Source organism: Halichoeres trimaculatus, unplaced genomic scaffold (assembly GCF_033239565.1).
Source record: "Halichoeres trimaculatus isolate MK-OKI-2021-1 unplaced genomic scaffold, fHalTri1.1 fHalTri1_scaffold_12, whole genome shotgun sequence".
Taxonomy (NCBI): domain Eukaryota; kingdom Metazoa; phylum Chordata; class Actinopteri; order Labriformes; family Labridae; genus Halichoeres; species Halichoeres trimaculatus.
In genome coordinates, this window is record NW_027437190.1 from 36,109,728 (window position 1) to 36,129,564 (window position 19,837).

At 42.4% G+C, this 19,837-nt stretch overlaps 1 protein-coding gene across 4 annotated transcripts; it reads right to left on the minus strand.

Moving 5' to 3' along the window:
- Nucleotides 1–7,156: 7,156 nt before the first annotated feature.
- hormad1 (HORMA domain containing 1) lies at nt 7,157–19,657 on the minus strand. Of its 4 annotated transcripts, none has more exons than XM_074683460.1 (16): nt 19,478–19,657; nt 19,269–19,328; nt 17,993–18,137; nt 17,832–17,895; nt 17,103–17,139; nt 16,995–17,015; nt 16,774–16,800; nt 16,596–16,663; nt 16,322–16,464; nt 14,221–14,378; nt 13,980–14,048; nt 11,384–11,444; nt 11,193–11,245; nt 8,072–8,155; nt 7,724–7,789; nt 7,157–7,479 (listed from the first exon to the last, which is right to left on the minus strand). In XM_074683460.1, exons 2-16 carry the CDS (start codon nt 19,299–19,301, stop codon nt 7,381–7,383), a joined length of 1,128 nt encoding a protein of 375 aa, XP_074539561.1. In that variant the 5' UTR covers nt 19,302–19,328; nt 19,478–19,657; the 3' UTR covers nt 7,157–7,380. The 4 variants fall into 4 exon arrangements, with proteins under 4 accessions (XP_074539561.1, XP_074539560.1, XP_074539558.1 ...); XM_074683459.1 differs by having other exon boundaries at nt 16,322–16,467; XM_074683457.1 differs by having other exon boundaries at nt 16,322–16,470.
- Nucleotides 19,658–19,837: the final 180 nt, after the last annotated feature.

Genomic DNA, 19,837 nt, shown 5'->3' on the forward strand with positions numbered 1-19,837 from the left:
CACACATCTCCACTCAAGGTCAAGTGTGCCACTATTTAGAACAAATAGATACATAAAACACTCCATCTTGTAGGTAGGTTAAGTACGGGCCGGGACCTTGGGCTGGGATAAAGTTGGCTGGCAGCTCGTATATTTCGTCCTGTACTTGTATTTCAGCCTGACACTCTGTCACCCACATCTCTCCCCGTCTCCTCGCCTGCTTTAAAGTCCCTCTCAAAGCCAGCCCCACGCAGAAAGTTTGCATTGATTTTGGTCGTGTACGAGCACACGGGCGTGCGATGTGGACGGACTCTGAGCGCCGCAGGATGGTTGACAAACTGTGTTTATCATTCAGCTCAGCGGCCAGCTGAATCTGGGCTCCACAGCCTCCTTTTAAGCTGCTCCGTCAAACATACCATGACCAAAGCTGCTATTCACCTATGGATGGGTGAAAAAATGAAAACACAGAGGGTCTTTGTGTTGGAGCAGGGGCAGGACAAGGCCCGGGCGCGTGGCGAGAGGATACACTTGATTCAGAGTCAGTTAGCAGCTCATGCCTATCGTTATGGACAATGGGGCAAGGGCAAGTGCCTCCCTCCCCTCAGCTTTCCTCTCTCCTCTCCCCTGTCTCTTGGCGTGCGTCCCCCTGGAGACACGAGCCAGGGGCTGGGCGCTCTGATGGCCAAGCGTGACATTTAAACCCCTGCCCTCCGGTAGCTTTAGGGGGGCTTTGTGGAGTAGTTGGGGGGGCAAGTAGAGGTCCATCTGAGCACAGAGAAAGAAAAGAGGGGGTCCGGACAGAGGCTCACCCTATAAACCCCCTACCCCCCACCCTCCCCTGCTCCACCCTGCAGAAATCCTCCGTGTGTCAGAGCGGAGGGGGCCCCATTGTGCGTGGCCTGCTGCTGAAGAAAAGGGCCTTTGGTGGTAAACAATTCAGCTGTCCACTCTGATCACAATGGGGGCACATCCCATTGCTTTGAGCATCTGTTTCGGGTAGGTATGGTCCCCTCGCCGCTCGCCAGCGCTGACCATACATACCCGGTGAGCGACTAAATCCCTGAATCTGCTGGCCCACCACCACCTGCTCTCAGCCTCCCCTCCTTTTATCATCCCTCACTCGGATCAATACTGTTGACTCCACTGCAGTGTCTCTCAAAAGACAACGTGAATAGCGCGGTGTCGGCTGCTTAGGAGAATCGCATGCTTTTTAAATTGTGTACAGTGTGAGGGCCGACTGTACGGGCTGATTAAGGCATGCATGAGAAGCAGGATGGCGCTCTGTCCTGACACGAGGCAGCAGGAGCTCCGTCCATGAAGGCCTCACTCTGGCAGGCTGTTTCATGGCTGCTTATCGCCCCCTTGTGGCTGTTCAGGAAAAGTCCTTGGCTATACTCACAGATACAGATCTCTACAGTCTATGTAAGCATGCAGTGCTGGGAGGTCTAAACAAAACCACAACAAGAAAAAATGAGACAACTTTTGTTATTATTGATTCAGCTCCATGCTTGGTCGTTTCATACGTTTATAGACTAATATAAACTAAACATGCAGGGATCTTTGTAAGGATTTGTGTTATATATATTATTCTAATGCTGTATTGTTCAGGCGTACACATTTGCATTGGTTTGGATCTGTTCAGTGGCACACTCACATATTTGTCGTCCTGTAAATATTGTTTCAATTGTTTTGTTTTGCTTAGTTTTTCTTGGTTGTTTTAATGTATTTTTGTGTTTTCATTTGTTCTTTTTCCTCTTTGTATCAATCTAACATGTTACAAATAAAGCATTTAATCATTCACTCATTCACTCTGTCAGTCGTTCAGTAAAAGTACCCAGTGTTTGGAGAGTGTCCAGATCCAGTCCTGGTATCAGGTCTGACACAGATTAAAGAATCGAGAATAGATATCACAAAGGGCCAATCCAAAGGGCAGATCTATTAAACATAGTTCTATGCCCTTCTATGTTCATAAATGTAAAATATCATTGAGGAAGATAACTACAGCAGCTCAACTGTTTGGAGATATTTCACGCTTGTTTCTTCAACATCTATGACGATAACTTGCAATATGTGCAAGTTTGATTCCTCACTCATCTTCCTGCTGAGGGTTTACAGTAATTCCTGTTAGTATCTTAGATCTACCCAACAACACCTCTATATTCCCTTTACAGGATAAACGCTGAATTCCTGAGGTTAAATTCAAAACCTTTTTAAGACTTTTTAAAAAACCTTTCAAAAAGTCTTAAGACCTTATCACGACTTTAAGCTGCTGTTAGCAACTGATCTTTGACCGTTGTAGTTTGCATTTTAACATAAATCAGGTAAACTAAGAAGGAATAAAGCTTGAAAGAATAGATGAAACTAAAGGCAGGTTAATTGACATTCCCATTCCCACAAAAAAGTAACAGCAGTTGTTTAAGACCAACCTGCAGAAAAAAACAAGAATTTTATTTTATCATTGTCAAACTGTAGGACATGTGCTTGAGATTGTGTTATTTGCTTTCTATCAGCGTTACATACGGATGGCTACTAAACTACGGTACAAACTGAGTTTGTCGTCACATTAGCCTACGGATATGTTGGGCTACTAGCGCTACGTTTAGCCCGCGCCTCACAAAATTACAACTTTGCTTGTTGTCACGTCTCAAACAACCAAACAACAGCGCTACGTAACTGTATTGATAAATCCTTTATCACGTCACGTTGTATCCAGTAAAAAGGTGAATTATCAAAAAAAATTTGATCCAAAACTACTGAGATCAGGGGACGCTTTCTCTTAATCGTCAGGATCCAAGATCCCAGGTCGTCAAAAGTCTGAGACATTTTCTCAGGAGGCTCGAGAAACTCTGATGATCTAGAGAGAAATATTTTGAGATGCTAAAGCTTTTTCTAGATCCTCACGCTGGTCTGTGACGAGTGTAACGAGCAGAATGATCGTCCAATCACCAGGTGAGGTTATTTTTGAAGGTTCAGACCCTGAAAACATTTTCCAACCAGATGGACTGTTTCTGTGGAGGATACATGGAGCTGTCTGGTGTGTCAGATTAGTTTGTAACAGTCGCAAGGAGGAAAATAAATATTCATGGATACGTTTGGAGTCAAAGCTTGAATACTAATAAAATTAAATACTTCATAACATTAGGATTAAGACTTTTTAATACTTTTTAAGGGCCTTAATTTTCCCACAACTGATTTATCAACTTTTAATACTTTTTAAGGTCCCGCAGACACCCTGCTTTAAGTAATTATTCAGTCAGTATAAATATATTTTTTGATTTGACTTTGGTTTAAACTGTTAAAAAAGCTTGAAGTTACCAAAACCTAATCCTCAGTCTTACATCAAGGAACAAAGAATGATCAGTATCCGGGCAGACCATTGCCCAGGTACTGGTACTGGTACTGGTGCATCCCTTATGGACAGTTAATGAATGATTAAATCAAATTAAACAACTGCATTGTGGTGTTTTCCAACCCTTGCCTTATTGCATCATTTGATTATCTTCCTGTTTGACTTCCCGAGTTGCAAAGCACCTTTCAGTGAATGATCAACAGAAGGTACATCTATGACAGAGGTGTGAGCTGATGGTGATGATTTCAGAATAAAAGCAGGAAAATGGAGAAGAGCCGTGGCTGTCTGATAAGTCTCACTGAAAACACTGAATGAGGAACACCAGTGATGGAAAAAGCTTAAGTTAATAAAACGCAACAAAGGGAACTGGTTCCTTTAAAATCCTGGATCCAGGACTCCCTTGAATCCAGCTGAAGTTTTTGAATGACGTCTTTCCAGGATTTGCTCAAAGCCTCTGCCGACCGCCTGATTCCAAAGGGTTAACAGTGAGAAGGCTAACTCTGCTGGGGATGCGCTAATCAGCTCGGAAACATTTGCTGCCCTTCTGGCAAGGTCAAAAGGGTCACGGTCCCTGGGATGGGTGTCCACTCCATGCCTCGCTCCTCCCCCTCCTGGTGTAAAGCCCAGCCCCCCCTTGGGGCCTATAGGCCCTGCAGGCACAATCACCACAACACAACTATAGGCTCACAGAAGCTGGCTTTAATCTATACGGAGCCCTGGGATGGACTGCGGCTGTCTGTCCATCAGTCTGTCAGCGTGTCTTGCCTTGACCGGACCCAGGCGGCCCTGGACCTAAGCTATCGACTGAGACGGGGCCGACCCAGATCCCTGATTGGTCTGCAGAGGCGTCCGGCGGGCCCCTCCTGCTGTTTGGCCAACTGATTGATCTGTTAACACTGGCCGCTGGACGTGTGTCCCTGAATTTAATTTCAGAATTCATTTCTGGGAGACGTGTGTGTACAGAAATGATGTAGAGTCCCAGGATCCGGGGAAAGATTGAGGGTGGAGGCGAAATAAAACGGCCATCGAGAATCTGTGCTGGACGGAGACGCTGGTCCATCCTCAAAACGCGTTTTATTGTTCACAAAGAAAGGACTGAGAGTCATCCATGAATTAGTTTAGTGCCTTCAAGTGTCTGATCTCTAAGGGTTAAGACGATTCCTCGGGATGTGTAAGTCTTTTTATTTCCACGCTGCTGGATGCTTTTTGCCTTTTGGGTGCGATTTATCTGCTCGTTCCTGTATACAGCCCTGCCGTAATATCTATAACAGAGACACGGTTATCTCCAACACACGAGCAGACCTGCAAAAGCTGCCTTTACCGTTATTTCATTTCATCTCTTATCAATACTCAGACCTCCCTGCTGTCAAAATAATAAAAAGTGTTGAAAAGTGGCCGTGGAGTGGGGCTGTGAGGTTAGGTAACCCTGATTCATTTCACAGCTCATAAAGCCCGTCAATGTGCTGGAGAGTGGGCACGGTCCACCATGGATTTCCCAGTCCATTCTGCTTTACGCGTCCCCGTTATCAGAAATGCCCATAAAAGCGCTCAGACAATGAAATAAAAACGTGGTGGCCGAGACAATGGCGTGTTAGGAAGTGAGGGCTGATTTGATGGAGTCTCTGCCTCGCTCCCCCCTCTGGCCGGCTGCAGACACCCGGAGAGTGGGGGCTGCTTGGATATGCATCACAAAGGCTTCCTGCAGTATTGATCCGCACTGGGTTAAGGCAGTCTATCAGCAAATGTCCCTCTCTCTGGGAAAAACAATGGGAGATTAAAAACACACAGCTTGCTGGGCGGGAGGCTGCTGATGGGCCCTTATCTGGGCCCAAAGGTCACTGTGTACAGATATAATCCACTTTCACTTAACAGCTTCATTTAAGGCACCTCACATGCAAATGGTGGCATTTCAGGGTCCATTCAAAGATAAAGGTTTGTTTTTCAGGAGGGAGGTGAGCTGAATTTTGTCCGAGGCGCGGAGGCAGGAAGAGGAAGCTGTTAAATGTTTCAGCAGCAGAAGACGGCTGAGCTTTTTTCTAATGAACAAAGGACACATCATCTTCAGCAGCTGCTCGGTGAGCGGACTGTACGGCCTCCATGGCAGGAATTTTATTTCTGCGTTAATCAATCGACTCACTTCAGGGCTGTATTTAAAAACAGGGAGTATTGATCTCTTTATTTAACTGTAAAAGCTGTGATTGGGCGTTGTTTGGTTGGGTATTTCCTTAAGGTTATATCTGGCTTCGGTTTTCCTTTTCTTGTGTTTTCTGTCTTTTTTTTACAAGCAAGAAGCTACAAATTTATAGACCGTAAAAATACTTTCAGTGGTTTCTGTAAAATCATCCCCTCAGTGAGCTCAGACCAGTCCATCGTCACAGACTGATGACATCACAGCTCACCTGTCCCTCAGGTCACTTTTCTGCGTGAACCTCAGCAAACTCTGCTTCTAACCAAGCAACATGTTCTCCATCAGGGGGCGCTGTGGGGGAAACATGTCAGGATGGTTTATGGCAGGATCAGGATCTGGATTTGATCAGAACTGGTTTTCAGATTCAGACTGTTTGACCTGAAGACAGAGCAGAAAGAAAGAAAGGAAGGAAGGAAAGAAGGGAGGAATGAAAGAGAAGAAGAAAGGACAGAAGAGTAAAAATGAGGTAAGAGGAAGAAAAGAGGGAGGAAGAAGGGAAAGAGATATAGAAAGGACAAAAGAAAGAAAGAAAAGGGAAAGCAAGAAAAGATAAGGAAGGAGAGGAAAATTAAAAAAGGATAAAGAAAAAAAGAGGAAGAAGAGGAAGAAATCAGATAAAAGAAGAAAATAAGGACAAAAGGAAAGAAAAGAAAGAAGGAAAGGAAGACAGTAAGATGGACAAAAATAGAGAAGGGAGAAAAGAAATGAAGAGCAGGAGAAAAGAAAGAAAGAAAGAAACAAACAAAGAAAGAAACAAACAATAAAGAAAGAACGAAAAAGAAAGAAAGAAAGATAAAGAAAGATAAAGAAAGAAAGAAAGAAAGAAAGAAAGAAAGAAAGAAAGGAAAGAAGAAAAGGAAAAAGGACAGAAAGAAAGAAAGAAAAAGAGAGGAAAATGGAAGGAAGAAGAGACTGAAAGAAAGAAAAGGAGGGAGGGAAGAAAAAAAGAGGGAAAGCAAAAAGCAAAAATGGAAGAAAAAAGTAAAAGGGAGAAAAGAAAGAAAGTAGATTAAGGAAGTAATAAAGGAGGAAAGGAAAGAAGGAAAGAAGGAAGGGAAAGGAGGAAACAGAAAGACAGAAAGGCAGAAAGGAAGGTAGGAAGTGGAGAGAGAAAGGAAGGAAAGGAAAGGCGCTTATCAACAAATGTTGATGTAGACAACTTCATAATTTAGAAGATTAATAATCTCAGTGCCGTGATCAATATGTTGGAAGCTGAGGGTCATTTGAAAGCGACTTCCTGTTCTGATGGCGTCCAACAAACCACCAGCTCTGACCAATGAGACGAGCAGGACGATACAGCTGCAGTTTCTAAAACTGACTCGAGTATTTATGGTTTGAAGTTTTGTACTTACTACATGTTACATTGCATCAGTTACTGAGTGAAGAGAAGAGACAGACAGGAAACAAGCTGATCATCAACGTTTGACAGGAGAGACTGAACACGCTGCTCAGGCTGAAACCACAACAAGAGGCCAAAGTAACGTCCCCGCTGTCAGGAAACCACAACAACATTTGGACAGGTGAACATTCAGTCTGACGTGAGGCAGCTGAGAAACACTGTGAGTCATCACCAAGTTCATCTAAATGACCTACAACATCCAAAAACACCTGATTTTTAAAAAATATTTATTCAAGTAGGAAATCTTTTTTCAGTAAACAATAACTCAGACTAACATGTTCACAAACATAACAACTGAAACCAACATATGAGCTTTATGCGGCCAATTAGCTCGCTAACTGGATCTTCTTGTGTTAAACTAACAGTGGAGTAACAAACACCAACACCAACAGGAAAAGGAGCAAACTCTCTGTAAACAGCAGACTTTAAAAACCAACGCAGCAGGGTTCATGCTTTCCTGTGAGGTCAGAAGCGCTCTTTGGGCTCGCTGAATTTGAGTTTCTTCCCAGGTGCGGCGGTGGTGGCCGGCGTTTCCTGGCTGTTGGGGATGTCGTACAGAGAAACCTGAAAGCAGCAGAGGAAACATTGAGCCAGCATTGAGCTAACCGCTGAGTTTTCTGAGTGCACCGACAGACAGCATCCCACTCAGAAACCAAAGTGATCAGCGCTGACTCATCTGTGGAGCAAACGGGATCCTACGCACTTTCCATTTTCAGACTCATCTCAGCAGAAAAGCTCCACTGGTTGAGGAACAGCTGTTACAGCTCCATAAATCAGAGAGCAGATCTTCATACGCAGAGTTTCTCACCTCTTTGGCGGTCACAGGCGTCGCCTTCTTCTTGCTGTTGTTGTTGTTGACCTTCAGGTTAGTTTCCTGTTCACACAACGACCAACACAGGAGCATGAGAGGAAACCACCTGATGTTTATGAGCTCATATTTTATTTACAGTGAGCTTAATCCTACAGGCATAAACACGTCTTAGCATCAGGTAACATCTGAGTAAACTCAAAGCTGCTGAGGTAACTTCCTGTGCGTCACACAGAGATCACAGAGAGCCATGGTCTCAGGTCACCTAGCTGTTTCTGCTGCTTCTGCTGTTTCTGCTGTTTCTGCTGTTTCTGTGTATCTTATTAGAGGAGTAAGAGGCTGACTGACCGTTATGGATTTGATGATCCGTCCACTCCTGGTCCTCTTCAGACCCACCTCCATGTCTGAGGTCCTCTTCACCAGAGTGTCCATCTGAGAGGGGACAGATGGTCCGTGACGCCTTCCACCATGAGGAGCACTTAAAGCTGCTCTCTGCTCTGTTTACACACACTCTGCCGTCACCTCTCTGAACTAACGGGAGCTGCAGCAGCTCTGGGAGAGGCTCAGGCCCCGTTTACACCACAGCGTTTCATCTGAAAACACTAAAACGCAGTGAAAAATATCTCTATAGTGAGCATGCCAGGCCTGTAGGTGGTGCTATAACCGTCTTGTCCAGAATTCGCTTTTGGGATATCTCCACCTAAGTGGAGTTGAGCCGATCATCTGGTGTATTGGGGAACACATCGTTCAAGAGTGGAGCAACAGATGCACATTTTGTTGAACAAACGTCAGCAGATTCAGCAGCACAAGATCAACACAGTCGTACGCGACGATCGTAACAACTGTACTAGCAACAACCCCCCCCCACCCTGTCCCTTTGTCTGTATTTTCTTCCCAATTATTTATTTATTTTTTAAATTATTTTTATGTATTATTATTATCTTTTTTTTTGGTAGTATTTTGGTCACTGCAGATAATTTTCTTGCTGTTGCGTGGTTTTTTTTTTGTTTGTTTGTTTTGTTTTGTTTTGTTTTGTTTCTTTTTCTTCCTCAAAAAAAAGAAAATAATAATAATAATAAATGTAACAGGATGAAATGAAACAAGTTAAAAATGAGCTTGTAATCATGAATTAAATGAACTCTGAAATGTACTGTAAAATCCTGCAATAACGTATCAAAAAATAAATAAATAAATAAATAAAAAAACAGCTGTACTGTTGTCCTGTTGTATACATGAAGTGCGAAGCGAAGTGTGACATCCACTGAAAACGCCAGCTTACTGTTTACACTGCAACGGTGTCAGCAGCATTTCAGAAAAATCCCACTTTGGAGGACGTTTTTGAAAGTTTGCGTTTTAGGTCGGCTGAAACGCTGTTTCCGTGTAAATACGAGGCTGAAACGCAACAAAACTTTTGCGTTCCCATTCTAAATCCGTTGTTGTATAAACGGCCCCTCAGAGTGTCACCAAACATGGCTGTACGCTGCCTTTGGTTCGGTGTTACACTGTGAGCCAACTCAAACTCTGGAGCCTGCTTTGTACTGCGAGGACTCTACGCCATAATGGACGTAACGAGCATCAACCTCCACTCTACAAATATGAAGTCTGTGCGCAGCAGAAACACCAAAATCCACATACACACCTATTAAATGTTGTATTTTAACAACAAGGCTTGGTTCAGAGTATCTAACTCCTCTGTCTGCACACAGTGTACTCCGATTTTATTCACGACAGCTCAGAGTCTCTCTATGGTCTGGCCCCGTCCTACCTCTCTGAGCTCCTCTGGCTTTAACACACAGTAATCCTCAATTCTATTTATTCATTTAAATATTTATTTGATTGCTCCTCAACATGCCTTTTAATTGTGTTTGAATTATGTTTTATATTTTTAATTTTTAATTTTTTTTGTATTTTACATGGAGTGTCTCCAGTGTCCTTTTTTGTGTCATATTAGCCTCATATTTTTATTTTATTTTGTTTTAATTTAGATTTAATTATTTAATTTCTCTGTGCAGCACTTTGGTCAACAGTGTCTGTATTTTAAAGTGCATAAAGAATAACGTTGGATTGGATCTTTTTTTTTTTTTTTAACTTGATATTTTTTCAGGTATTAAACTTCTGGTGCAGAGCGATCACTGCAGTGGACAGCTGTGTAAAGTCATTTCCTCCTAAATGCAGTAAGCTTTATGGCTAAACTGCAAATCAGCCAGTGTTCAGATGTTTTCCTTTTGTTTTTGTTTTTTCTAAGAGAATGAAAAAAATTAATTTGATTTTTTTCAGATATTTGATTAGTTCAGAAAGTTATAGGCATGCATCAGAGGATTAGAAAGCTAAGCAACTATGAAATATACAAAGTAAAAAATTGTGAAATAAGTTCAAATATTTTGCAAAGCTATAAATGTCACGGTGTGGCTTAGCTTCCACTGCGTCATTCTTGCTCCTTTACCAAAAAATAAATAAATAAATTAGAAACTTCTTTTTGCAATTTCTCCATGATGCATCGAACCTTACAGCATTTATTTAACGTTTAACAGTCTCTCAAATGTTTCTGCTCTTAAAAGAAGCAGAAAGTCTGTGGTTTGCTGAATCACAAAGCTGCAAACAGAACTTTAACCTCTTAAAGGGACAGTGCGTAGAAATCAATCCGAACATTCAGCGAGATCTAGAGGTCAGACTCTAGATTGACACGCTTCCTTACTCGCAACATCTAAAGACAAGAAGCTCCAGTAAATACATGATAATTATGACATTTGTTCAAGTTTTACCATCAGTGACGCCTTTGAACCTTTTTTTAAACCAGGTAAATACAAAAACACACGTTACTGTTTGATTGTTTTGCGCTGCTATAGGAACAAAGTGATGCAAGGTAGAGGCCTTGTGAAGGGGACTTGCTCCTTTTGCAGATATACAATGCTCATTCTAATTCAACAAAATCCCTTTTCACTAATTTAAACAACTAATGGAGATTAAATTTCATTTCAACCAAGTTTTTCATGCTTATATATATATATCAAATACACTCTGTACCTTTAAGAAAACCTCCTTCTTTCCTTTAACCTTCTTTATTTCTCTCGTCCAACCTTGACAAAAATTGCATTTAAATGTTAAATATCCAGGGGACACTGCCCACCATAGCAGGGTGTGTGAAGTTGAGAGCACCAACACACACACACATGTTGCAGGTGCAGCAGTGTGTCACTGTGAGATTATATGCCTCCTATTTTCCAGCAGCTCTCAGCAAACAGATGGAGAAATTGATGCAACCGTGAGCCCAAGTTTGAGCATTTAGGTCAGAATAAAACTTTTCCAGAGAGAAATCCTCCTGTATGTGTTCAACTTTCAAACCTGGGCCTGAAACAAACTGATTCATCAGTAAAACTCTTGTTTTAGGACCCTCTGCAGCAGAGTGTGCACGCTGGTTTGGGCAAAGCTCCCTTTGTGCTGTGGTCAGTGCAGCTTCTATCACACCTACCTCTATGACTTCCTCGCAGCTCTCAACCTTCTCACGCTGACTCATCTGCAGCTCTACATTTAGAAAGAGAAAGATGCTCAACGATCTGAGAGAAACGACGCAGGGTAAGGAAGATTTTATGGTGTGAGGAGTTGGGCTTCAGGAGCTTTTATTTGGTAAACAGTTGAAGTAAAGACAGAGGGAGGATTTACCCGTGTTATCCAGGTCTGTGTTCTCGTTGTCAGGCTTCTCCACGTCCTCGATCACATGGCTCTGAAGATTAAAGACGGATAACCGTATGTCAACAACCTGACAACAACAACCTGCTTTGATAACACACACAGTGACTCACACGTCTGACACGGAGCCTAAAGGTCGACTTCTGAGCATTTCCCAGTTCAAACATCAACAACAACGCTGCTCAACACATTTCAAATAACAGAAACTATCAATAAATCTTTAGGAGTTTCCTCAGCAGGTTGCCTCAGCCTGCAGCACAGAAACAGGCTGTGATGTTGGAGCAAAATGGATCAGTGGTGTCAGAGTTCACTGTAATCTGTGTTTCCAACCACGATAACCTCCTGCTGTAAACTTTACTGTATTAACAGGTGAGTCAGGCCTGATATTAACATTCAGTGGTACTGAAAGAAATGGAAGATCAGAGCCGGTCAGCTGAACGAGCAGCACCAGTGACTATCAACAAACTAGTTCCTGTGTCGACCGGTTCCTGAGTCCAGGAGAAGTTCTGTTTGCTGCGTAACTCATGGTCTGCTTCAGGATTCATCACACGCTAACAGAGACACACACCAAGCTCCTCTACATCAGGGTCTAAAACCCACCACCCTCCACTCCATTACACACAGACCACCACTTTAAAGTGATCCTCCGGGATGGAACAAGTTGGGTCCTATCACAAGGTTTAGGGCAGAAATTACCCCTACAGCAGTGTTTTTGTGCAGCAGAAGCCCAGAGCGCTCGCACCAAACACCCCCTCCCTGCTCCTCTGCCGGTTTCCTCTGCACTCAGACGGGGCCATATTTTACTTGACCAAAAACACAAATAAACGGACTCCCACCAAAAAATTTGATATCAGTCTGCATTCACGCTTTATTTAGAGAATTTTCAGCACGTTACTTTCACTCAAAAACACCGCTAAATAAGGCTCTAGTTCTCATCGTGTCGTAAAACGGTGCTAACCTCCGCTGCAGAGCCACAGCTGGCTACGAGGCGCTCGTCGCTTAGTGTATCAGTCCGTGCACGGCGTGCCAGATATAAACAAACGCAGGTAGTCTGCCAGGACGAAGAGACCCAATGAGAACTAGAGCCTTATTTAGCGGTGTTTTTGTGTGAAAGTAATGCGCTGAAAATTCTCTAAATAAAGCGTGAATGCAGACCCATATCAGACTTTTTGGTGGGAGTCTGTTTATTTGTGTTTTTGGTCAAGTAAAATATGGCCCCGTCTGAGTGCAGAGGAAACCTGCAGAGGAGCAGGGAGGGGGTGTTTGGTGTGAGCGCTCTGGGCTTCTGCTGCACAAAAACACTGCTGTAGGGGTAATTTCTGCCCTAAACCTTGTGATAGGACCCAACTTGTTCCATCCCAGAGTATCTCTTTAAGGAAAGAGGAGGGCAGAAAAGAAGGAAGGTAGGAAGGAAGAAAGACAAGAAAAAAGGGAGAGGGAATGAGGAAAAGAAAGATAGAAGGAGGGAAGGACCGCAAAGGAACAAAGAAAGGAAGGACAAAGGAAGGGAAGGAAAGACGGCGGAAAAGAGGAATGGAAAGAAAGAAGAAAGGAAGGATGGAAGGGGAAAGGAAAAGAAAAAGGAGTAAAAGGAAGAAAGGACTGAAGGAGGGGAAGAAGGAAGAGAGGAAAGAGTGGAAGGAGGCAGGAAGGAAGGAAGTAGGAAAGGCAGGTAGGAGAAGAAGAAGGGGGAAAGGAAGGGTGAAACCGAGAAAGAAGAAAAGGAGAGGAAAAGGAAGAAGGAAAGGGAGGAAGAAAAAGAGGGGGTAAGGAGAAGAAAATAAAAAAGGAAAGAATGAAGGAAAGGAAGGAAGGAAGAAAGGAAGGAAAGTAGTGAGGAGAAAAGGAAAGAAGGAAAAAAGAAAGAAAGAAAAGTAGGGAGGAGAAAAAGAAGGAAGGAAGGAAAGTAGGGAGGAGAAAAGGAAGGGGGAAGGAGAGTAGGAAGGAGACAAGGAAGTATGGAGGTAGAACGGGAGGAAAGAAATGAAGGACTGAAAAAAGAATGAATAAGGGAAAGGAAGACCAGGAGGAAAGAAGAGAGGAGAGAAGAAGGGAGAAAGGAAGATAAAAAGATGAAAGCAAGGAAGGAAGAAAGGACGGAAGGAGGGCACGAAGAAAGGCAGGTAGGAAAGCAAGGAAGCAAGGAAAGAATAGAGGAGGGGAGGAAGAGAGGAAGAATAGAGAAAGGAAGGAATGAAGGAAGGAAGGAAGAGATGCGATGTGACGTTTGTTTCGGGGCAAAGAAAAAATCTTTAGAAAAACAGGAAGGATATCTGTAGCTGTCTTTCCATCAGGCTGTGAGACCCTTGTTGTTGTTTTTAAATGTGCTTCAAACAAACTTGACCTGACCTGACTGAACACAGACAGGACGTTTATTTGGAGCGTTTGCTGATCTCACAGCCACAGTCAGCTCACTGAAGCTAACCTCACTGAGATCTCAGAGTACGTCACAAACGACCTGTAACATCATCATGGTTTGACGACCATCATCATCTCAGACTGAGAAAGCGTGTGGCACCAAACGTAGTGATGACCTGGTTTTTTCCTCTTCCTCTGCTGGTTTGCTGACCTGAGACATGACGTCCTCTTCCTCTTCCTCCATCCTCAGAACCCACTTCTCCGTCACACTCACGTCCACCTGCAGACATTTGACAACAAGCATGGCCGTCGATGAGAAAACAGCTCCCAGAGGCAGAGACTGCAGTCAGAGCGGATCAGACTGAGACAACGAGGAAGAGGAGGAAGAAGAGGAGGAAGAAGAGGAGGAAGAAGAGGAGGAAGAGGAGCTCACAGAGGATCCTCCCACTCACCTGCTGCAGCCTCTGTCTCTCTGTGGCCATGTCCAGCTTCAGGGTGTGGAAAGGAGTGACCACCTCGCCCATGGTCAGTCTGACCGGCTCCTTCTGAAACTCCATGCTGTCTCCATCGGCCTCCTTGAAGCCCGGAGGCTGGTAGTCCTGAGGAGTGACTGAACACAGACGGAGAAACAGGATCAGAGGGACAGAGACAAACAAAACCTTACCAGTTGACCTTTACCATGTTGACTTCACACATTTGAGTTTCTGTTTGGATAAATCTTTGGTTACAACAAGCCCTGAATCAGGTCGTGCTGAGGGACAAAAACCAAAAACTGAATCTGACTCAAGATTATCTCGTGAGAGGATTACGTTATCATTCTGAATATAAGACGAGGGAATGGGGTGTTTTATTTTCTGGGACGAAGCTCTGAACGGCTACGTTTCTTGTGGTGGTTGCAACATTATTTTTCCTGACTCTATTCACTTCATACAGTGTGCTCGTCTATATGTGTGTGAACACCTGTTTGTGTGTCTACGAAGACCATGTAGAGACAGAAATGACATCCCATAATGAAAATAAGAAACATAATCTAAGGCTATTTAGTCTGTTAGATAAAAGAACTAGTTATAGATCTGATCTATGACAGAGGAAACATTAAATTACTACTGCTGTGATCTGGAGCTGTCTAGAAAATAAAATCAAAATAAAACCTGATTTCTGGGGGAGGAAAATAAATCTTATAAATTATAAATGACAAATTTTTTATTATGTTTTATTAAAATTTTCAAATAAAATGTCCTTTGTGATAAAAATTTGAGATTTTGTCATTAAATAGCCCTTTTCCCAAAAATTTGTCTTGGAAAAGAGGGTTTGTCTCAGATCCAGGATGGTCTTATATTAGGATCAACTAAAGTCTGTTCATAGAGTGAACAGCGTGGCTCTGCCATTTATCATTGTACGGGTTTGAAGCCAAAATTCCTCCGTCACAGGAGCAGCCAGAGTCTGTGCACTAGAGACTGTGAGGGATTCTGGGAGAATCTGAGTGGAGCTGGGTGACAAAAATAATACATATTTTTTTTCTTTGGAGAGTCGAATCACTTCCTGACTCTACCTCCAGACATATTTTACAATCCCTGAAAAAAATACACGAGAACGTCAGCTGTCAATCATCATTAAACATTACGTAAAGCCTCGTTTTTAACCTCGTATAACTAATGAAAACAAAACTTTTCAGAAAAAAGAGGACTTGGATACAAGACAGCCAAATGATATCTTCAAATCACCACAACAATCAGACGTGAGAAACATTTCTACCAGGTGTATTAATTTTTTAAAGTTTGACCACAGCCCATCTGGAATGACTGGGGAGGCGGATTTTTTGACCTGTACTGCAGCCAGCCACCAGGGGGAGCAGTTTTTTGTGGAGACCTCACTTTGAGCCGAGCAAAATGACGTCCATTTTTTTTTTACAGTCTATGGGATCAATATGGTAATCATATTCATCTGCAGGTAAACAGGTGAATCAGAAGCGGGAACTGCATTGTTGGAGACAACGGATGCACCGATCTAATCCTGGTATTGGGTTTTGGTGGGAAACGATCGGTCCAAACTTGACTTTAAGGCTAAAATTGACTCAAGGCTGTAAAATTTTAAAATCAAATAGTCGTTTCTGTAAATTCTGGGACCTTTTTTTTTACCAAACTGCTGTTAAATATTTAAATACTCATACTTTAAATAAATATTAACTTCAGTTAACCCATATGTACTCATTTTTGGCTTTTACTCCAAAAATTACCAGTTTTATCCCACAGTGGAGCATGCAAGTTATTACTGAACACTGGTATCGGATCAGGATCAGTATCCGTCAATACCCAAAGCCCGGGTATCTGTATTGGGACCAGAAAAGCTGGATCCCTATTGGAGACGGCTGCTTTGGTGTTAAAAACCAACAGTAAAAACAGTTTTCAGTTTGTAGAACACTGATGGAAGTCAGCTCTGATATTCAGAGAGTTTAGCATCAACAGGAGCCGTAGACAAGCTCAGGAGAAGCTCATCATGTTAACTCTCAAACCTGGAGATTCTTATTTTGAGATGTCTGTGTGTTGGTGTTACCATCGTCATAGTACGCCAGCTTCATGTTGAGGCACACGTTGTCCGGCAGAGGTCCCAGATTCTGCATCAGCGTGTAGAGCTTCCTCACCAGGAGGATGCTCGCCTTCTTTGTGTTTCCACACGACATCGACAGCGTGTTGCTGCTGCTGCTGTGGAAACAACAGAGACAGAAGTCTACATCTATGTCCTACACGTTCTACGGTCTGAACAGATACCTTAACCCACACGCAGTAAGGGGTTAGCTTGAAGTCAAACCATGAAGAAACAAACTCACCTCTCGATGTCCAGCTGCGCTCCTTCTGTGTTGTACTGGATCCTGAACTGATAAAACTCGGTCACGCTCTGTAAGAAAAGCGCAAACAGCTGCAGTTATTACAGAAACTGACTGTTATCTGTGGAGTACAACAGCTCTGCTAAACATAAACCAAGACAAGAAGCAGCCTGAGCATTACCTGAGGGTGCTCCTGGTCGGTGTAGATCTGAGGAAAAACAGAATAAAGATTGTCAACATGAATATTTCATTAAGGCTTAATAAGAAGCTGCAGCATCAGCATGAAAGCTCGTCTCCACAGAACGATAAGCTTTGCTAATATCTGTAAGCATTTCTCTGTTTATCTCTTTCCCAAGAAGTTTCTCATGAGGTTTGAACATAAAAAGATAAAAACATACTTACAGACAAAATAACCATTCGCAGCTGGAAGGAGAGGAAAGAGGAGGTTGTTAGCGTGAGCATCTATCACTGGAAGTCTACATGATGCCGTCTGACTCAGGTGAGACTTACGTATCTCTTCTGGATGGCTTCGAAACAACCCTGCATCCTGGAAAAAGAAGAAGAGTCAGCTGTAAGTCATTTCAGGCCAAAAACAGCTCAGGTGTAACGATGAAATGTTTTTACGGCACAAACTGTCCTAACTGTTGTGTTTTTTTACGTCTCATGGCTCTAATTTGGTCATAAACAGGGACTGGAAACTTCTGGAGCTTGTTCTGTAGATTTTGGCCGTGGGCATAAAACTCAGACAGCTTCATATACTGTATCCTCTGCTTCTGATTGATGCTATACAGACACAAAACTCTCTATATAAAAACAAGCTGGAGTTCAGTAGGGCAGCATCACACCACAGGTATGATTCACAGCCTTTTATGTGCCGTACCTGAGCGTTCAGCAGACAGGAGCAAACACAGGATGCTTCTGGGTAGTTGTTCATCCTGTTTACGTTACTGATATCCCTCTTAGACAGAATCTGACCATGTACATACGTCTGCTTTCTGAAGGCAGCACTCTGCCTGAAGATACTATCATATAACTGTTATGACGGGTATGTTGATGGTCAGAGTTTTGAGATGTACCGCGGTGTTTAGTCAGTGTTGTGACTCACTGAGATATTGTTTAAAGACGGGTATTATTTCCAGTTTTGAACACTAAGAGAAGACACACTCAGGATGTGGTTTCCCCGGTGGAACAGATTCATAACTCTGTTTAGTAAGTGGTTATAAGGTTGTTAATATTTACCACTGGACAATCTGACTGGCCCCAGGACAGCTGCGCTCCTCTCTCAGCACCATCACTTTCTGATCTGGGGAGAGAAAAACAGCAAAGAAAGAATCTCCTTTATACATATTTCCAAATGCAAAAGCAGAGTTTGATAGCCACTCTTCCATGACTAATCTAACCTTCAACATATTTGCTCCCGTAGGCTTTCTCTGGGAAAAGGCCCCGGAGATAGGTGATGCCAGATACAGCAATAGCCAGCAGTTTCTTTATAACAACCAAGGACTGCTGCTCGGAGAGGACCTGATTGGGTAACAGCTGAGCGTCCTGCAGAGAGACACAAGTGAATCACACACAACGAGGTCTGCTTAGTCATTACAGTCAACACACAAACAGCAGAAAACAGCTGCATGTGAAACACAAAGACCAACAACAACTCAACTTTCTATCCAAAGAAAATCTGCATTAACATGTTACCAAAGCTTTGACCTCGGACAAAAACATCAATAAAACACTAAATTCACAATCTTTATAACATATAACAACACAGAAAATAAAGCAATATTTATTTAGTTTATCAGTAGATAAATAGACTAATCATGTTATTCTACCCATTGTAATCCTGGTTGAGTCACCTCAGGGACCTCGTGGCAAATTTAACCTTTTTTTTTTTCAACATTTTTAGAATAATGGATAAAATATGCAATATTAAATTCTTTTTAACTTTGGCAGGTCTTGAAATGCCTTCTTTAGACCATTCTTATCCTGAAACATTTATATTATATGGGTTCTTGGGTATGAACAACTAAAATGTAAAACAGTCAAATTGTGGAATGAACTAATCTAAATTTCAAATGAGAAAAAAATACGCAAGAATGCATTTGTTAGGAGAAAAAATACAGCTTTCCAAATGCAAAAAAACTATTTCCGTGTCTGTCTGGTGTGTCAGGTTAGTTTGTAACAGTTGCAAGGAGGAAAATAAATATCCATGAATACGTTTGGAGTCAAAGCTTGAAAACTAATAAAATTTAATACCTCATAACATTATGATTAAGACTTTTTAATACTTTTTAAGGGCCTTAATTTTCCAATAACTGATTTATAAACTTTTAATACTTTTTAAGACCCTGTGCACACCCTGGAATGACATAAACAGAGGGCCTGTGCTTGTGTTAGCCCCGAAATGCTAAATCTGCCTCTGCTCATGGTGTTTTGTAAGCACACGTGTATGACAGTATACTACAATTAAACTCCTTGACTAGTGGACTGCCACTTTAATCATTCATTTAACCTCAGTTTAAACACTATAGCGTGTTTTTTTTTCATATTTTTACACCAGTGCTACCACTTTACAGAAGTTTATTATTCTACCCCTTTAGCATGCTGCATTGGCAGTGCTACTGTGTGTTTGCAACATCTCAAAACACTGACTCTACAATATTTATCAGTGTATTTTACCTGTGAAGTTCTCACTCGTTGAACACACGCCATCACTTTGCTGGAAGATATAACAACAGGCTGCAAAAAAGGAGGAGTTGTGTGAGGAAGACTAAATACAGATATCATATTGTTTTACATAAAAGTTACAGTAAATTAAAACTAGCAAACACCTGCTAGGACAGCGTGAGCTTAAATTGTAACCAACCCTTTAACAATTTAGTACTCACATGTCAATAATACATTACTATTTTGCGAAGGGGACGGACTAAATGTAGTAAAACGAGTTTTATTTTGTTTTTTTTTGCCGATTTTACTGGAGTCAGGTTAGCTAAAAAGTCGTAGTTAGATGTTAGCGCGACGCTTTCCCGCTTGTTGTTTGATTGATGGGCGGGACAGCTCCATAAAGCAGCCAATCACTGATCAGACAGCTTGTACTCGGTGTGTAAGGAATAATAACAATCGTAGTCCTGTGAATGTGTTCATGTATTGAAATCACACAGAGTTTATCAGACTGAATGTCGACAAGTTTAATCTGTGGTTTATCTTTAGTGTCAAACAGGTGCTTTGTGTTGATGCAGTGCGGCCCC

Bases quoted from the DNA above. Each gene is read 5' to 3' on its own strand.
- hormad1 (XM_074683457.1), bottom strand. From the start codon at position 19,301: ATGGCGTGTGTTCAACGAGTGAGAACTTCACAG. The intron at 14,379-16,321 runs GTAACACCAACA...GTCTGTGTTCAG, and splicing joins GCTGGCGTACTATGACGATG to TCACTCCTCAGGACTACCAG. The intron at 11,445-13,979 runs GTCAGCAAACCA...TTTAATCTTCAG, and splicing joins AAGAGGACGTCATGTCTCAG to AGCCATGTGATCGAGGACGT.